This window comes from Pseudophryne corroboree, chromosome 11 (assembly GCF_028390025.1).
Source record: "Pseudophryne corroboree isolate aPseCor3 chromosome 11, aPseCor3.hap2, whole genome shotgun sequence".
In the NCBI taxonomy this organism is placed as follows: Eukaryota; Metazoa; Chordata; class Amphibia; order Anura; family Myobatrachidae; genus Pseudophryne; species Pseudophryne corroboree.
Window position 1 is genome coordinate 145,337,503 of NC_086454.1, and position 19,519 is coordinate 145,357,021.

General features: G+C 48.1%; 1 protein-coding gene across 9 annotated transcripts in view; it reads left to right on the plus strand.

The window, feature by feature from the left end:
- MARK2 (microtubule affinity regulating kinase 2) overlaps positions 1-19,519 on the plus strand; it is a 385,864-nt gene that overhangs the window by 314,566 nt on the left and 51,779 nt on the right. For 6 of the 9 annotated variants that reach the window (XM_063944914.1, XM_063944911.1, XM_063944916.1 and 3 more), the window contains 2 exons: positions 11,278-11,532; positions 12,016-12,042. In XM_063944914.1, the coding sequence (XP_063800984.1) occupies positions 11,278-11,532; positions 12,016-12,042 (282 nt within the window). The remainder of the gene's footprint in view (positions 1-11,277; positions 11,533-12,015; positions 12,043-19,519) is intronic. The other 3 variants (XM_063944913.1, XM_063944915.1, XM_063944918.1) reach the window with 1 other exon arrangement.

A 19,519-nucleotide genomic window follows, 5' to 3' on the forward strand; every position in this document is an offset into this window, starting at 1 on the left:
ATGGACATGATATTTGAGTGGATAACAAAGGCAATTGGCGTCTTTACATGCCGCTGAGTGCTTTTTGTAAACAATAGATCTCCCAACCAACATTCATGACTACATTCAACAAGCATGAAAAAGAAATACACACTTTATTATGTAAATGTTCCTTAGAGTAGACCAGGGGTGGGGAACCTTTTTTCTACCAAGGGCCATTTGGATATTTATAAAATCTAAAAGGGCCATACAAAAATGTTCAACTTAAAAATTAGCCTGCCCCCCAGTAGATATGCCCCCAGTCACTTGTTATGCCCCATTAGATATGCCCCCAGTCAGTTGTTATGCCCGTTAAATATCCCCCAGTCACTTGTTATGCCCCATTAGATATTCCCCCAGTCACTTGTTATGCCCCATTAGATAAACCCCCAGTCAGTTGCTATGCCCCTTTAGATATTTCCCCAGTCAGTTGTTATGCCCCATTATATATGACCCCAGTCAGTTGTTATGCCCCATTAGATGTGCCCCCTAGTAGTGCCGCTTACACACACACACATTAAAAGAAAAATACCACATTACTAACCAGCCAAGCTCCTGCTTCCGGACCGCTGCCCTCTACACGGAACTATGGGAGAGACATCATGATGTCTCTCCCATAGCGCTGCACATTTACACTGCCGGAAGCCGGAGCTCAGGAGTCGTAACAAAATCTCAGCGGGCGTTCGGCATCTCCCTTGGTTAGGTGAGCCTGGCCGGGCCGGATAAAGTGGCTTCGCGGGCCTGAGGTTCCCCATCCCTGGAGTAGACTATGATCGGGGTAATAGTACTTCAACACTACGAATAAACGCTGCAGCCACTTTAGTGAATATTTGTTTTTCTGCTGCGGGGTACACTGGGCTCCACAAGGATTGGACAATGGGGTGTAAAGTAGGATCTTGATCCGAGGCACCAACAGGCTCAAAGCTTTGACTGTTCCCAGAATGCACAGCGCCGCCTCCTATATCACCCCGCCTCCCAGCACAGGAGCTCAGTTTTGTAAGTTGGTGCTGCAGTAAGTAGGCACTGAACAGAGGGGCTGCTCCAAGCAGCCCTCAGAAAAGCTTTTTATGAGGTAAAAAGTGAAGACTTCATGGGCAGCAGCGGTGGTAAATGTCAGGAGACATTCACTGCTGCAGCTCCAGCTCTCCCCAGCGGCGCTGTACACTCCCGAGCCCTGGTTGCCGGGTACCTACAGCGGAGGCTCCGGTTTTCTTCACGTTAGACACACACGGCTGGGGCTCTCCATGATCGCGTGGCCGCGCTTCGGGAGGTGGTAAGTGGGTCCCGCTTGCGGGACCCGGTCTTTATCGCGATCCGGCGCGGTCAGTAGGACTCAGGCCGCGCGCGCTGGCTGTGAACACTGTGGATACAGGCGATCCCACTAGGTCACCAGGGCATGGGCGCAGGTCAGGTTTTCTCTCTAAACCAATTCTTATATCGCCCACAGTACCCGGTGGTTTTGCCAGCAGAGGGGATAAGGCTTAGACCTGAAGCCCCTCCCCCAGCCCCAGGGCGCCATTTCTAGCAAGTGTTCCCGCCCTGGAGCTGCATATCTGTCTTTTCCTCACTCCCAGTCAGTGTCTGCGGCGCCATTATCCCTCAGCTCACTGTTCCTGGGACTGCTTGGGCAAATCCTCCTATGTAAAGCCGCCTGGTTGTCAGCGCTGTGCCTTTACATGACACTTAAGTATTCTACCTGCCTTTTTAGACAGTGATAGTTAAGAAAGAGTGCACTTAGTCAGGGTTTTATAGTACAATTACCCTGTGATATACATCCAGTTCTTACTGTGTACTGTTATATCTATTGTTATATAGCTGTGTAAGCTAGTCCAGTGCAGTATTTTTGTCAGTAATAACCTCTGCATTGTACAAACTGTGACTATTTGTGTGTGCATTTGATAGCTGAGTGGTGTCCATTTTGTGTCTTTCACTCAACCTGCTATCCCTATATTCCATAACCTGAGGGGGCTTGGTGCGTCAGGTGTTATCTAATATAGGATTTTCACAAAGATATACTGTATTACGTATTTTTCTCTGTGATTTAGTCACCATATCTCCTTTATCTCTGCTAGTGCTGACTACACTGCGCAGGGGTTTGGGTTCAGAGGTATAGTGCTGCTGATAATTGTACTGTGTTAACCTCATACTGCAAGTTATATCATGTCTGCTTCTGAGGCTGAACACACTGCCGGTGTTGCTGACGCCACGGGCCATATGAGAATATAGCAGCTGTGGGCTCTGGTACTGGGGGCTCCTTGCCCCCCAGTGGGACTGTGGCAACGGAGGCACATACTGACCCACCGTGGGCCGCTTTTTCCACGCTTCTGCATACGCTAGTTCATAAACTAACTCCCCCTATGGGACCCCCAATGCCGGTACAACCGTATGTTGTCCCTGCAGCTAACCCGCCGTGGGCGGACGATTTATCTGCTCAATTAAAGAAGTTGATCCAGTCCTTGACTACTAAAAAGTCTGACCAACGCTTGCCTAAGTCCAAGAGGTCCTCTAAGCGAACGCTTATCTCCTCACAATCCACTGCTGTCACTGACACCTCGTCTGATGAAGACGGCACATTTACTGACCCCTCAGGTTCTGACTCAGATACGGCTGATGGGGAGGGTAGTTCACATGTGGATGTTCCTGACCCTTTGGAGGCTATTAAATTAATTCTGCAGATTACGGATGATCCCGAGCCATCCGTCCCTCCTAAGAAAACAGATAAGTACAAGCGTCAGAAGGTGGTTAAGCAAGTTTTACCTCACTCTGACCACCTAGTGGATATACGTCAGGAACCCTGGGAAAACCCGGGTACGAAGTTTGTGCCTCAAAAGAAGATGCTGGCTCGCTATCCCCTCGCGCCAGAGCTGTCTAAAAATTGGGAAACGCCTCTTCCAGTAGACTCACATGTGGCTAGGATGGTGGTTTCCTCAGCTCTACCTGTCACTACCGTCACGTCTCTAAAAGAGCCTACGGATAAATGTGTGGAGGGTTGTCTGAAAGCGATTTACACCCTCACGGGTGCTGCACAAAGGCCCACTATTGCAGCTACATGGGCTGCAGAGGCTATTGAAGCATGGGCCTTGGAGTTAGAAGCTGAAATCTCTTCTGACCATGCTAGACAATGCTTGTCATATATTGTCACAGCTTCTCGATATATTAAAGAGGCGGCTTCTGATGCCGGTATCCTAGCAGCCAAGGCCTCTACTACGTCAGTCCTGGCTTACTGGATATTGTGGCTGAGATCCTGGTCTGTGGATCTGGACTCTAGAAAAACCCTGGAAGTACTCCCTTTCAAGGGAGATATTCTGTTTGGGGAGGACTTAAATAAGATTGTGGCTGACTTGGCTACTGCCAAAACTGCCTGTCTGCCTAATACCGTTCCTTCTGTATCGAAGGCTAAAGGTACGTCCTTTCGTCCTTCGGGTAAAGCAAAAGGTCAGGCGTACCATAAGCAGGCCCGCACTTCCAAATCTGGTAAGCCGAAACCCAAAAGAGCCTGGGCTGCCCGTCAGCCAGCTGCCAAGACCGATGAGCCTGCCGCATGACGGGGTGGGCCTCCCCCTGGGGGATCCCAGGGTGGGGGGCCGGCTTCTAGGGTATACCCAGGAATGGCTGAAGACCACTTCAGATGCCTGGGTAAGGGAAGTCGTCACTCGAGGTCACGCCATAGCCATCAAATACCGACCCCCTCACCGATTTTGCCAGACAGACGTCCCTTTGGACCAGACAAAGGCAAAAACTCTACACTCGGTGGTACAGACCCTCCTGGATACAGGAGGAGTCGTACAGGTGCCTCTTGCCCAGAGGGGCCGGGGGTACTATTCTCCGCTGTTTCTAGTCCCGAAACCGAATGGGTCCTCCCGGCCCATTCTCAACCTCAAGGCATTGAACAGGTTTGCGAAGGTTTCCAAGTTCCGTATGGAAACCCTTCGCTCTATAGTTCTGGCCTTGGAACCTGGGGACTACATGGTCTCCCTGGACATACAGGATGCTTACTTGCATATTCCTATAGCAGTGTCACATCAACAATACCTGAGGTTCGCTATTGGCAACCTACATTACCAGTTTCGGGCGTAACCTTTTGGTTTAACAACGGCTCCGCGAGTCTTCACTAAAGTTATGGTGGGGATGACGGTGGTACTCCGCCGTCAAGGGGTCAGGATACTGCCGTACCTGGCAAATTCCCCAGATCTTCTCCTGCGTCATCTGGATATGATGGTCCAGTTTCTACAAGCCCACACGGGTGGCTCATCAACTGAAAGAAATCCTCCCTGGTCCCTGCTCAGAGCATGGTGCACCTGGGAGCGTTGTTGGACACTCACAACCAGAGGTTGTTCTTGTCTCAGGAGAAAGTCCTGAAGATTCAGGACAGGATTCGTTGCTTCCTTTCTCGTCCGCAAGTTTCGATGCATTCGGCAATGCAGGTGCTGGGCCTCATGGTATCAGCATTCGACATGGTGGAGTATGCTCAATTCCATTCTCGCCCCCTCCAGAGGCTGATTCTAGCCAAGTGCGACGGCCTGCCTCACCGGATCAGATCTCAAATGATCTTTTTGACTCCGGAGGTTCGTCTGTCGCTACACTGGTGGCTCCGGGACCAACAATTGTGCAGGGGTCGTCCCTTCTGGATATCCAACTGGGTCCGTTGACGACGATGCCAGTCTAAGAGGTTGGGGCGCGGTGCTGGAGCAACACTCCCTTCAGGGTCGGTGGACCAAGGAGGAATCTCTCCTCTCGATCAACATTCTGGAATTGCGGGCGGTCTTCAATGCGTTGAACCTGGCCCAGCATTTAATTCAGAACCGTCCTGTTCAAGTACAGTCGGACAACGCCACCACAGTGGCTTACATAAATCATCAAGGCGGCACTCGAAGCTGTTTGGCAATGAAGGGAGTCTCACAGATTCTACGTTGGGCGGAACGCCATCTACCGGCCATATCGGCAATATTCATTCCGGTAGTCCTGAATTGGGAAGCGGACTTTCTCAGTCGTCAGGAAGTGCATGCCAGCGAGTGGGGCCTCCATCCAGAAGTGTTTCAACTCCTAGTGGAAAAGTGGGGTCTTCCAGATGTAGATCTGATGGCGTCTTGACACAATTACAAGGTTCCGGTCTTCGGAGCAAGGACAATGGATCCTCAAGCAGCATTCGTGGATGTGCTGGCGGTGCCGTGGAGGTTTCGGCTGCCGTACATGTTCCCTCCGGTGTCACTCCTGCCCAGGGTAATTCGGAAGTTCAAGCAAGAAAAAGGAAATCTGCTTCTCATAGCTCCGGTGTGGCCCAGACGGCACCTCGTTCAGGGCCCCTGTGTCTACCAGGACCTACCCCGGCTATCTTTGACGGCGTGGCTCTTGAAGCTTCTGTCTTGAGTGCTAAAGGTTTTTCTGAAGAGGTCACTAAAACTATGTTGCGGGCCCGGAAACCGGATTCTGCTCGGATTTATCATAGGGTCTGGCATTCCTACTTTGTTTGGTGCGCATCTAACAATTATGACGCTTCCAAGTTTAGTATAGCCAAACTTTTGGATTTTCTGCAGCAAGGCCTAGATTTGGGCCTGCGTCTGGCCTCCCTCAAGGTTCATAATTCTGCCTTGTCGGTGTGGTATCAGAGAAAAATTGCCTGATGTTCATACTTTCACTCAGGGTGTGTTGCGTATCCAACCTCCCTATGTCCCGCCTGTGGCTCCTTGGGACTTGTCGGTGGTTTTGGAGGCGTTGCAGGAGCCTCCATTTGAACCTCTTCGTTCAGCTGACCAATAAGGTGGTGTTCTTGCTGGCTATTGCCTCTGCTAGAAGAGTGTCGGATCTGGGTGACTTGTCTTGTTGTTCCCCATATCTGATTTTATTTTTCACCGTGACCGGGCGGTTCTTAGGACTCGTCCCGGATATTTACCTAAGGTGGTTTCTTCGTTCCACCTTAATCAGGAGATTGTGGTTCCGGCCTTTGTCTCTCCTGATTGTCTCCCAAAGAGCGGTCTGTGGATGTGGTACGGGCTCTCCGTATCTATGTGAAGAGAACTGCTTCTATCCGAAAATCTGATTCTCTTTTTATTTTGTTTGGATTTCACAAACATGGCTGGCCTGCTCACAAGCAAACTCTGGCCAGATGGATTAGAATGGTGATTGCACATGCTTATGTGAAGGCTGATCTCTCTGCTCCTGTTCACATTAAGCCCATTCTACTCGGTCTGTTGGACCTTATTGGGCGGCCCAATTGATCAATTGTGCAAGGCGGCTACGTGGTCCTCAGGGAACACGTTCATAAGGTTCTATGCCTTCGATACTGCCGCTTCCCAGGATGCTTCCTTTGGACGCCGGGTTCTTGTGCCCGCTACAGTGCGTCCCCTCCCATAAGGAACTGCTTTAGGACATCCCCATTGTCCAATCCTTGTGGAGCCCAGTGTACCCCGCAGCAGAAAACGAGTTTTATGGTAAGAACTTGTCTTTGTTAAAACTCTTTCTGCGAGGTACACTGGGCTCCACAAGGCGCCCACCCTGACGCACTTAGCTTCTTTGGGTTGGTATGGCATTAGCCGCTGACACTTCTCCTGTCGTGAGAGTGTGGTGTATGTGGCTACTAACCGTTGTCGTCTCTTTTCCTGCTACTGCATTGGGCTGGTTAACTAAAAACTGAGCTCCTGTGCTGGGAGGGGGGGGGATATAGGAGGCGGCGCTGTGCATTCTGGGAACAGTCAAAGCTTTGAGCCTGTTGGTGCCTCGGATCAAGATCCTACTCTACACCCCATTGTCCAATCCTTGTGGGGCCCAGTGTACCTCGCAGAAAGAGTTTTAACAAAGGTGAGTTCTTACCATAAAACTCGTTTTCTGCTGCGGGGTACACCTGTAAGATGGCGTGTGTGTGTATGTATGTGTGTGTGTGTGTGTGTGTGTGTGTGTGTGTGTGTGTGTGTGTGTATATATATATATATATGTATGTATGTATGTATTTAAAGGGAACATGTGGCAACATTCAAACCACACCCAGGACAATGTAGCATACGCTCCACCCCCTCCCAATAGCTCACAGCCGCGGAAAGCACATCCTGCAAACCCCCACCCCCCCAATCACAAAGCAGCTATCTGAACACACTCCGCTAACCCCGGACAGATCAAGCCTGCACTAGCATGCTCACCATACCTCCAGCAGACTGCAGCACCCGTCCGCTCAGGCCCCACACAATCCCTCTTCTTGGGATTCTGCCTCCCGTAGCTGCTCGACACCTCTCTGCTATATCTGCAGGTATACTCTCCACCCCCATCCCAACAGCCACAGAAAGCACACTCCACATCCCCCTCCTCAAACACAGTGCAGCCGTCAGAACTTTCCCCTACCCCCCCAGCCAACTCATGGCTATGTCCGTCTGCTACTCCTTCTCTCCAGAACACAGCAGTAGGTAGTAAACTCGCTGCTCCCCTACCCACTGGTTACAGCCCTTGACAGCACACTACGCACCCCCCTTCCTACAAACAGTGCTTCTGTCAGCACATACGCTTCTCCCCCGAAGGACAATGCAGCCATCGGGACACACTACTCCCTGGCCACCTGCTGTGCCCGTCTTCCCTCCCTCTCCCCAGCAGCTGTCGGTAAATCCCCACTTCCTCTCTTCCCCCACAGCCATCAGGACGAACTCCCAGGTTCCCATTTTACACCTGTGCCCGTTTGCCTGCTCCACCCTCCCCACCCACTGCAAGCAACACTCTCTGCTCTCCCTCCCCATAGCCGCCAACCTACAGATGCAGCCATCAATAACATTCTCCCCTACCCACAGCTGCGCCCTCCCGCTCCACCTTGCTTAACTCCAACTAACTCCCTCCCGTAGCAGCATAGCACATAGCCAGCTACAGACTGCAGCCTCCTTCACCTTCTAACCCCCTGGAGCTGCCCATCATCTTTCTGCTGTGGGGTGGTCTGAGAACATGGCCTCCTGCTGCCCCACTTATCTACACGCTGTTGTGGTCTCAAACCGCAAGTCAGGCATCCCAAACACTGCAGCATGCCATCCAAAGTGGAGAATGGGCACCGAAGCCGGACTAAGCTCCGCCTAGACGTCCATTGCTCCTCCTCGCACCCCACCCCTTTCTTCATGCCCCCAAGCTTGACTACTGGAGACAATTGAATTGTGGCTGTTCAGCGACACCCATTCTGTGTGAATGCTACAGTCGAGAAAACAATAGACACAATACTATGGATGCCCATTATAAAACAATTGAATTCCCCCGTATGTGTATAAGTTAAAGGATGTGTAGCGCACGGGGTATACTGCTGAGGTTGTACTCCGATGTGTGTTCTGGATCAATAACTCTATATGGTAACAAAATCTTAATCCACACAGGAGACCTAGTAAAACATTTTGGGTGATGCAGGGAATCCTCTTGTGTTATTTTAGTGCTAGAAAAATATGACATTTCTGATCTAAAAAAAATATTACAAGTTTTGCCAGTGTCTTAGAATATACTGTATGTTCTAGCAATCAATATGGCTGCTATGTTAAAAATAAGAAAAAAATAATGTGACTCTAATTACAAACAGTGCTCCAAGCGCTGAAAGTCAAATAGCCACAACCTAAACTCTAAGACACCTGGAATATTGACCATGCTCCTGAAATATTTATGCTCTCAAATCGTCTGAGTAAATCCAGTGTGGGGGTAGAATATAAATCCATCCTTAGATTGAATATAGAATGTCTAAATATCCCAGTTAGCAGTTTATGGATGTAAATGTATGCAAGGAGCGTGTATTGCACGTTATCTATAAAAAGAATGTAAGGGAAAACCCAAATCCAGCACAGCCAAAGTTGCATTCTCACACCTGTATGCAACCCAAACCCTCAGTTTGTGTATAATATGCATACCTCCCAACTGTCCTACATTCAGTTGTAGCTTGGGAGTGCACACACCACTGCTCTGCACGGGTATGTAGCCTATGAATGGCATCTATTCACAGTGTAGGGGGAGCCTGGGGGTTGCGAGTTCTGGGCATGCCCCCACATTGTTAGGAATGGGGGTGCCATGATGCTTTGCCACGTTCCCTTAGACTTCGCTCCCTTTGCGGTCACTCCATTGACCACCAATGTTGGGAGGTATGTGTATGTTGGATTCTTAGTAGTGAGCCAGCATGGAATACTGTGATGTTGCAGTAGTGTGTGATAACCCTGTAAGTTACTTTAATATGCAGTTCATTGTCAACATAATGTATACTTCTCATAGCTTTCTAACAAGGAAAAAGATACACTCCTATATACTCGCTGCTCCTTGACGTGTTTCCCCACCTTTCTTGTCAATCAGCGGCTTCCTCAGAAAGTCCTTCTGAGGAAGCCACTGATTGACCAGAAAGGTGGTAAAAATGTGTTAAGGAGCAGTAAAGAGCTCTTTATTGCTACACAAGGCGGTAGCTACCTCCTAAATGTGAAAGGTCTCCTGTTGGCTGCTATGAAAAAGGTGGTTCCCTCTGAGTAGCTGCATTATATGGACTTACCAGCAACTGGGAGGTAAAACACATGCCCTACTGCAAACTGCAACAAAGTTGAGACCATATGGATATGTTTATGACTGGAATCTTATGTGTTTAATATAAATGTGTGATTCTCATGGACTCTATTGCATTCATGGACAGAAATTAACACAGTGAATATGGACAAGTATGCTAACTTTTAATTAAGTTGTAACCATTAATTCCACGGAAGAACTTTTCTACTAATGTTAACAAAGTTCATTCTAACTTAATACTCCTGAGGATTGTATGCATAAGATTAAAGGTTAAATTCAATTAGAAGTGATAAAACTGCTTTTATCTTGACACTCGACAATGACCTATTCAATTAACCGCAAAACTTTTCCCTGTGGTAATTCTCCATGGGATGTAGTTATATACTGGCATCTACATCCCGCCCACCCACAATCCCGACAGTCGGCATGATATCAGGGAATATTCCCACTCGTGGGTGTCCATAACACCCATAGAGTGGGAATAGAACCTGTGGCGAGCGCAGCTTGCCACGGGGCCCGCAAGGGGTTTCGTTGCACTAGCGCCCTCCTCCTTCCCCACCGGGCATCTCCCTTAATGACTAATTAGGCACTTATAAGTTTATTTGTTTTTATTTGGCAATTAATGACGTCTTTTTTGGGGTGAAAAAGTGCAGAATGCAGGAAATTGGGAAGCAAGGTATGGGACAGGTATATGGCTGTCATTTATGAGTGGCACATGTGGTTTTAGGCTTGCGCGGTGGTAGTTATTTGGGGGTTTCTGTAATTTTTAAATAAGAGTGGCTTAAAATTACCCAAATATATTCTATTGTCCATTTTTATATACCCCTAATTTAAGTGAAGCATTTATTTGGCACAAAACAATTGCTTTCAATTATTTTTTCAGTGTTTTAGAATAATGCATATAGCAGCCATTTGACACATTCTAAGAACCCCAAATACTTTTTTTTATGGTCAGTAATACAGTAGACTTCTATACTGTTGCCCTGTATTAATTTGTCTTTTTTTGAGGTACATTTTCACCTATGCTTCTCGCCTGTAACACAAGCAAGAATTATCGTGCAAATTGAAAGTTTGCGATTTTCTAATTGAATTGTACGATAAGCTCTGAGTTGCCTGAGGTGGGGGACTTTTTGACAGTCTGCCTATTTTTTTAAAGCCGCAAAAATTTACAAGGCACTACCGTGTTGGTTTTGCCTTGTAAATGATAGCTGCTTTAAAGAAAATGGGCAAAGTCCTGGATCTCCGGCAATTGGGAGGCTATTACATTTAGCCCCATGTGTTATATAGCTCTCCTGATTCATTATTTGGGAACAAGCTTATTTTCCGCATCTCTGAGAAAATGACCTTTATATAGCAGTTTCTGAGGTGGAGACTGAAGGGATAGAGGATCCATTATATAAACAACAACAACAACAAAAAATTCTGTGCATGGTTTAGGCAAATCTATGTAATTTGTTCTTTGATTTGTGTTTGGATGCTCTTTTTACCAGCTTATCATTGGAAGAAGGAAGCAGGTGTATAGGCTCACCTGAAGTCATTGGATAGTAAATAGATGTTGCTTGGTTTCCATATGAGCCTTATTGGGGATGATTCAGTTGATATTGGGTGACATTGCACACACTTCTCAGGCAGCCTGTTTATTGTTATAGCCATGGTACACAATCTGCCCTCTCGTTTCACCATTTCCATCCACATTGCAATATAATTTGTTCTTTCCAGATACCAATGTTTAGGAGAGACTGTATAATTTCTTTTTATTCTGTTTCCACCTCACAGCACAGCCCCCCAAAGAGTCCCTGTTGCATCGCCATCAGCTCACAACATCAGCAGTGCTGCCACAGAAAGGACCAACTTCCCGCGTGGAGTATCCAGTAGAAGCACTTTCCATGCTGGTCAGATTCGTCAGGCTCGGGACCAGCAGAACTTGCAATTTGGAGGCGTCACACCAGCCTCTCCGTCTGGCAACAGCCAAGGACGGCGGGGGGCAACTGGGAACCTCTTCAGCAAATTCACATCCAAGTTCGTACGCAGGTAAGTAAGCAACGCTGAGCCCAAACAAATGCCAGCACTAGCAGAGGAAGGGCTGTTTTCACGATAGAAATACTGGATTTATTGTGAGAGTGTATTCTGAGGTAAAACATTCCATTGTGTAAACCGTTATACTGTGTCTCAGATTTTACCTTTCAAAATTGTCACTCTTAGGGGAAGATTCAAATGTTTGAAAAGTCGGTTGGGTGTCTGTTTTTTCCTGTCTATTAGATAGGAAAAAACAGACTCCCAACTGACTTTTCAAACATTTGAATCTCCCTCTTAGTGTCATGATTAGCATAGTTGAATAAGATCAAGATGTTTTAATGTAATTGTTTGAGAGTCACTATTACTACAGTCCAGCAATGAAGGGGTTAGAATCAGTCATTTCATATGTAGACATAGTTAAAAAAATGTCCTACCCCCTCACTTATCTGTTGTTGTTTTTGTTTTTTTCCCTTGTTTTCCTTCCATCCCTTTATCTAGAAATCTGTCTTTCAGATTTCCCAGAAGGTAGGCATGGATTCCCTAACTCCTAATTGTTCTCCCTCCCACTCTGTTGTCCTTCCTGTCTACTAAGCACTCTTACATGTTCTCCTGTCTACTAAGCACTCTTCCCTGTTATGTCTTCTGCCCTAGAACAGCGTGTGTGTATGACTGTGGCTCTAATGGAGAACTGAGGCAGATCCAGGCCCTAATAACACTGATGTCCACTTGAAAGTTGTGGATGCGTTTCTCCGTTTGCAGTTAGTGCCAGATGCTCCTGACAAGTGCCTGTGCTGCCTCATGTCTCTGCCTGCCTTTTCCTGGGTGTAGCTGGTCATTTCCAGGTCTGTTACTGCCTCTTGCCCCTCCCCTCCTCATGCTGTTAGCATTATAGGTACTTTCTGATGTAACTGCCTTTGCACACTGCAGTTGGAAACGTGGGGTGGGGGGGTTTGTCATGGGGCTTTTTTGCCCATTTTTCTACCGTTTGTTCCAGAGAGCTACTATTAAGTCACATTCTCCTCAGAGCCAGCAATTTAATATACTGTACATTAACTCTTGCCCAGTCACCCAAAGCAGTATGTAAACCATTATTGTCTGGAATAACATGCAGCGCATTTCTTTGTCTATAGATACAAATATTTCTTAATTCTCTAGACAATATACAGGAGAATAATATAGAATATCACAGCTCTGCACTCCAGGTGCATTTTTGCACTTTCCGCTTCTGCAGTGTTCAAAGGCCTCCTTACCCCTCATTTGGTGCTTGGCACTCTGGCAGCTTCCTCAGAGAACATAGAATGGGTCTTGTGTCTCCTTCTTTTCTGTACTTTTCCATACACAACCTCCCAGGTACTTGTGCTTCTCACCCTCCATCCCAGTCACCATGTTACCTGCCATCTGGATATGTGCGGGATCGCTCTGCGCATGGATATAGGAGTCATCTGCATACACACGGCCAGCTTTCTGCATCGAAGAGACTGAGAGGGGGCTGTAACAGCTGCTTCAACCTGTGCCGACTGTAACATAGGGTTAACACTGGTGTCTGTAATTCAGAATTTTAAAGCCTGACACATGTCGCAGGAAAGCAAAATATAAAAAAAAAATATATATATATATAGCATCAACTAAGGTATTTTATCATTAAAGGGTGTTTATTTGGTGAATTGTAGAATGCAAACTGTCATTTTCTAGGAATTATATCCTTGCGCTTATAAGCTTGGCCATGCAGTGATCTTGAAGACTGTACAGGCAAACATTCAGAAGCCCTGGTATTTCTCTAGCCTAGTCTAGCCTGATTGTTACTGGGGTGTCCACAAAAAAACAAATTTTTAAAGTATAGTGTAATGTTGTGGACTTTTGTCTCCAAATTTTTTTGTAATGTAAAAATAAGATTTTAAACCTACCGGTAAATCTTTTTCTCCTAGTCCGTAGAGGATGCTGGGGACTCCGTAAGGACCATGGGGTAAAGATGGGCTCCGCAGGAGACATGGGCACTATAAAGAACTTTAGATGGGTGTGCACTGGCTTCTCCCTCTATGCCCCTCCTCCAGACCTCAGTTAGAGAACTGTGCCCAGAGGAGACGGACAGTACGAGGAAAGGATTTTTGTTAATCTAAGGGCAAGATTCAAACCAGCCCACACCATCCACACCGTATAACCTGGAATATACGCAACCAGTCAACAGTATGAACAAAAACGGCATCAGCCAAAGACTGATCTCAACTGTAACATAACCCTTATGTAAGCAATAACTATATACAAGCCTTGCAGAAATACGTCCGCACTGGGACGGGCGCCCAGCATCCTCTACGGACTAGGAGAAAAAGATTTACCGGTAGGTTTAAAATCTTATTTTCTCTTACGTCCTAGAGGATGCTGGGGACTCCGTAAGGACCATGGGGATTATACCAAAGCTCCAGACCGGGCGGGAGAGTGCGGATGACTCTGCAGCACCGATTGAGCAAACATGAGGTCCTCATCAGTCAGGGTATCAAACTTGTAGAACTTTGCAAAAGTGTTTGAACCCGACCAAGTCGCCGCTCGGCAAAGCTGTAATGCCGAGACGGATCAGGCAGCCGCCCAAGAAGAGCCCACCTTCCTAGTGGAATGGGCCTTTACCGAATTTGGTAACGGCAATCCAGCCGTAGAAATAGCCTGCTGAATCGTGTTACAGATCCAGCGAGCAATAGTCTGCTGAGAAGCAGGAGCGCCAACCTTGTTGGCTGCATACAGGATAAACAGTGCCTCTGTTTTCCTAACCCGAGCCGTCCTGTCTACATACATTTTTAAGGCCCTGACCACATCAAGGGACTTGGAATCCTCCAAGTCACCCGTAGCCACAGGTACCACAATAGGTTGGTTCATATGAAACAATGAAACCACTTTAGGCAAAAATTGAGGACGCGTCCTCAACTCTGGTCTATCCACATGAAAAATCAGATAGGGGCTTTTGTGAGACAAAGCAGCCAATTCGGACACCCGCCTTGCAGATGCCAAGGCCAACAACATGACCACCTTCCAAGTGAGAAATTTTAATTCAACCGTTTGAAGAGGTTCAAACCAGTGAGATTTTAGGAACTGTAACACCACGTTAAGGTCCCATGGTGCCACTGGAGGCACAAAAGGAGGCTGTATGTGCAGCACTCCCTTTACAAAAGTCTGGACTTCTGGGAGAGAAGCCAATTCCTTCTGAAAGAAAATTGATAGGGCCGAAATCTGTACCTTGATGGAGCCTAATTTTAGGCCCATATCCACTCCTGTCTGTAGAAAGTGGAGAAAACGGCCCAGATGGAATTCCTCAGTAGGAGCATTCTTGGCTTCACACCAAGATACATACTTTCTCCAGATACGGTGATAATGTTTCGCCGTCACCTTCTTCCTAGCCTTTATCAGAGTAGGGATGGGATGACTTCTTCCGGAATGCCTTTCCCAGCTAGGATTCGGTGTTCAACCGCCATGCTGTCAAACGTAACCACGGTAAGTCTTGGAACACGCAGGGCCCCTGTTGCAACAGGTCCTCTCTGAGAGGAAGAGGCCACGGATCTTCTGTGAGCATTTTCTGAAGATCTGAATACCAGGCCCTTCGAGGCCAATCTGAAACAATGAGTATTGTCCGCACGCATTTTTGTCTTATGATTCTCAATATCTTTGAGATGAGTGGAAGAGGAGGGAACACATAGACCGACTGAAACACCCACGGTGTCACCAGGGCGTCTACTACTACTGCCTGAGGGTCCCTTGACCTGGCACAATACCTCCGAAGCTTCTTGTTGAGGCGTGACGCCATCATGTCTATTTGAGGAAGTCCCCAATGACTTCATATCTCTGCAAAAACTACTTGATGAAGTCCCCACTCTCCTGGATGGAGATAGTGTCTGCTGAGGAAGTCTGCTTCCCAGTTGTCCACTCCCGGAATGAAGACTGCTGCTAACGCGCTTATGTGATTTTCCGCCCAGCGAAGAATCCTGGTGGCTTCCGCCATTGCCACTCTGCTCCTTGTCCTGCCTTGGCGGTTTACATGAGCCACGGCTGTGACGTTGTCTGATTGAATCAGAACCGGTAGGTCGCGAAGAAGATTCTCCGCTTGACGTAGGCCGTTGTATATGGCCCTCAATTCCAGTACGTTGATGTGTAGACAAGCCTCCTGGCTTGACCATAGTCCCTGAAAATTTCTTCCTTGTGTGACTGCTCCCCATCATCGGAGGCTCGCGTCCGTGGTCACCAGAACCCAGTCTTGCATGCCGAACCTGCGACCCTCGAGAAGGTGAGCACTCTGCAGCCACCACAGGAGAGACACCCTTTACCTGGGGGACAGGCTTATTTTCTGATGTATTTGTAGATGGGACCCCGACCACTTGTCCAGAAGGTCCCACTGAAACGTCCTCGCATGAAACCTGCCGAAGGGGATGGCCTCGTAGGTCGCCACCATTTTTCCCAGTACTCGAGTGCATTGATGGACTGACACTCTTTTTGGTTTTAGCAGGTCTCTGACCATGTTCTGGAGTTCTTGGGCTTTGTCCTTTGGGAGAAAAACCATCTTCTGTTCCGTGTCCAAAATCATGCCTAAGAAAGATAGCCGAGTCGTTGGAATCAACTGTGACTTTGGTAGATTCAGAATCCAGCCATGCTGCTGCAGCACTCTCAGGGAGAGCGCCACGCTTTTCAGCAATTGATCTCTCGATCTCGCTTTTATCAGGAGATCGTCCAAGTACGGGATAATTGTGACTCCCTGCCTGCGCAGGAGCACCATCATTTCCGCCATTACCTTGGTGAAAATCCTTTGGGGCCGTGGAAAGCCCAAACGGCAACGTCTGAAACTGGTAATGACAGTCCTGTACAGCGAATCTCAGGTACGCCTGATGAGGGGGATATATGGGGACATGAAGGTATGCGTCCTTTATGTCCAGTGACACCATAAAATCCCCCCCTTCCAGGCTGGAGATAACTGCCCGGAGCGATTCCATCTTGAATTTGAACTCTTTCAAGTACAGGTTTAGGGATTTTAAATTTAGAATGGGTCTGGCCGAGCCATCCGGTTTCGGGACCAGAAATAGGGTTGAATAGTACCCCTTCCCCTGTTGAACTAGGGGAACCTTGACAACCACTTGTTGACACAGTTTTTGAATTGCAGCTTAAACTATCTCCCTTTCTGGGGAAGAAGCTGGTAAAGCCGATTTGAAAAACGGGCAAGGAGGCACGTCTTCGAATTCCAGCTTGTAACCCTGGGATACAATTTCCATTGCCCAAGGATCCACATCTGACTGAACCCAGACGTGGCTGAAGAGTCGAAGACGTTCCCCCACCGGCCAGACTCCCACAGTGGAGCCCCAGCGTCATGCGGTGGATTTAGTAGAAGCCGGGGAGGACTTCTGCTCCTGGGAACTAGCCGTAGCAGGCAGTCTTTTCCCTCTACCCTTACCTCTGGCGAGGAAGGAAGAGCCCCGACCTCTTCTGGACCTATGCGACCGAAAGGACTGCATCTGATATTGCGTCATTTTCATTTGCTGTGGGGAAACATAAGGTAAAAAAGTAGATTTACCCGCGGTAGCTGTGGAAACCAGGTCCGCGAGACCTTCCCCAATTAATCCTCACCTTTGTAAGGTAAAACTTCCGTATGCTTCTTTGAGTCGGCATCACCCGTCCATTGGCGGGTCCACAGGGCTCGCCTAGCAGAAATTGCCATGGCGTTGGCTCTCGAACCTAGCAGACCAACGTCTCTCTGAGCGTCTCTCATATATAAGACTGCGTCTTTAATGTGACCTAAGGTCAATAAAATGGTATCCCTATCCAGGGTATCAATGTCAGCTGACAAAGTGTCCATCCAAGCCGCAACAGTGCTACAAACCCAAGCCAACGCTATTGCCGGTCTGAGCAAGGCACCCGTATGTGTATAAATTGATTTTAAGGTAGTTTCCTGTCTGCGATCAGCAGGATCCTTGAGGGCTGCCGTGTCTGGAGACGGTAGCGCCACCTTTTTGAACAAGCGCGTTAACGCCTTGTCCACCCTGGGTGAGGATTCCCACCGTAACCTGTCCTGCGCAGGGGAAGGATACGCCATAAGAATTCTTTTGGGAATCTGCAGTTTCTGGTCTGGAGTTTCCCAAGCCTTTTCAAATAACGCGTTCAGCTCATGAGACGAGGGAAAGGTTACCTCAGGTTTCTTTTCCTTAAACATGTATACCCTCTTGTCAGGGACTTAGGGGTCATCTGTGATATGTAAAACATCCTTTATTGCAATAATCATATAATGAATACTTTTGGCCACCCTTGGGTGTAACCTCGCATCATCGTAGTCGACACTGGAGTCAGAATCCGTGTCGGTATCAGTGTCTGCTACTTGGGACAGGGGACGTTTCTGAGATCCTGAAGGGCCCTGTGACACAGTCAAAGCCATGGATTGACTCCCTGTTCTATCCCTGGACTCTGCTTTGTCCAATCTCTGATGTAATAAAGACACACTTGCATTTAAAACATTCAATATATCCAACCAATCAGTTGTTGGCGTTGCCGACGGAGACACCACAATCATCTGCTCCACCTCCTCCTTAGATGAGCCTTCCCCTTCAGGCATGCCGACACACGCGTACCGACACCCCCACACACTCAGGGATATATCTATATGGAGACAGTTCCCCAATAAGACAGAGAGAGAGTATGCCAGCACACACCTAGCGCCAACTGACACTGGAAACAAAATTCCCAGATAAAACGGCGCTTTTATATTTAAAAAAAATAATTATATATATATATATATATACTCACTGCGCCAATTAAAAGTGCCCCCCTCTTTCTCTGACGTCCTAAGTGGATGCTGGGACTCCGTAAGGACCATGGGGAATAGCGGCTCCGCAGGAGACTAGGCACAACTAAAGAAAGCTTTAGGACTACCTGGTGTGCACTGGCTCCTCCCACTATGACCCTCCTCCAGACCTCAGTTAGAATCTTGTGCCCGGCTGAGCTGGATGCACACTAGGGGCTCTCCTGAGCTCCTAGAAAAGAAAGTATACTTTTAGGTTTTTTATTTTCAGTGAGATCTGCTGGCAACAGACTCACTGCTACGAGGGACTAAGGGGAGAAGAAGCGAACCTACCTGCTTGCAGCTAGCTTGGGCTTCTTAGGCTACTGGACACCATTAGCTCCAGAGGGATCGAACACAGGGCCCGACCTCGATCGTCCGGTCCCGGAGCCGCGCCGCTGTCCCCCTTACAGAGCCAGAAGCAAGAAGATGGTCCTGAAAATCGGCGGCAGAAGACTTCGGTCTTCAACAAGGTAGCGCACAGTACTGCAGCTGTGCGCCATTGCTCCTCATGCACACCTCACACTCCGGTCACTGATGGGTGCAGGGCGCTGGCGGGGGGCGCCCTGAGCAGCAATAATAACACCTTGGCTGGCAAAAAAATCACAATATATAGTCCTAGAGGCTATATATGTGAAAAATACCCCTGCCAGAGATCCATAAAAAAGCGGGAGAAAGTCCGCCGAAAAAGGGGCGGGGCTATCTCCCTCAGCACACTGGCGCCATTTTCTCTTCACAGTGCAGCTGGAAGACAGCTCCCCAGGCTCTCCCCTGTAGTTTTCAGGCTCAAAGGGTTAAAAAGAGAGGGGTGGCACTAAATTTAGGCGAAAAATTGTGTATTATAGCAGCTATAAGGGAAAAATCACTGTGGGTAGTGTGAATCCCTGTATTATATAGCGCTTTGGTGTGTGCTGGCATACTCTCTCTCTGTCTCCCCAAAGGACTTTGTGGTGTCCTGTCCTCAGTCAGAGCATTCCCTGTGTGTGTGCGGTGTGTCGGTACGGCTGTGTCGACATGTTTGATGAGGAAGGTTACGTGGAAGGCGGAGCAGATGCCGATAAATGTGATGTCGCCCCCTGTGGGGCCGACACCACAGTGGATGGATAGATGGAAGGTATTAACCGACAGTGTCAACTCCTTACATAAAAGGCTGGATGACGTAACTGCTGTGGGACAGCCGGCTTCTCAGCCCGTGCCTGCCCAGGC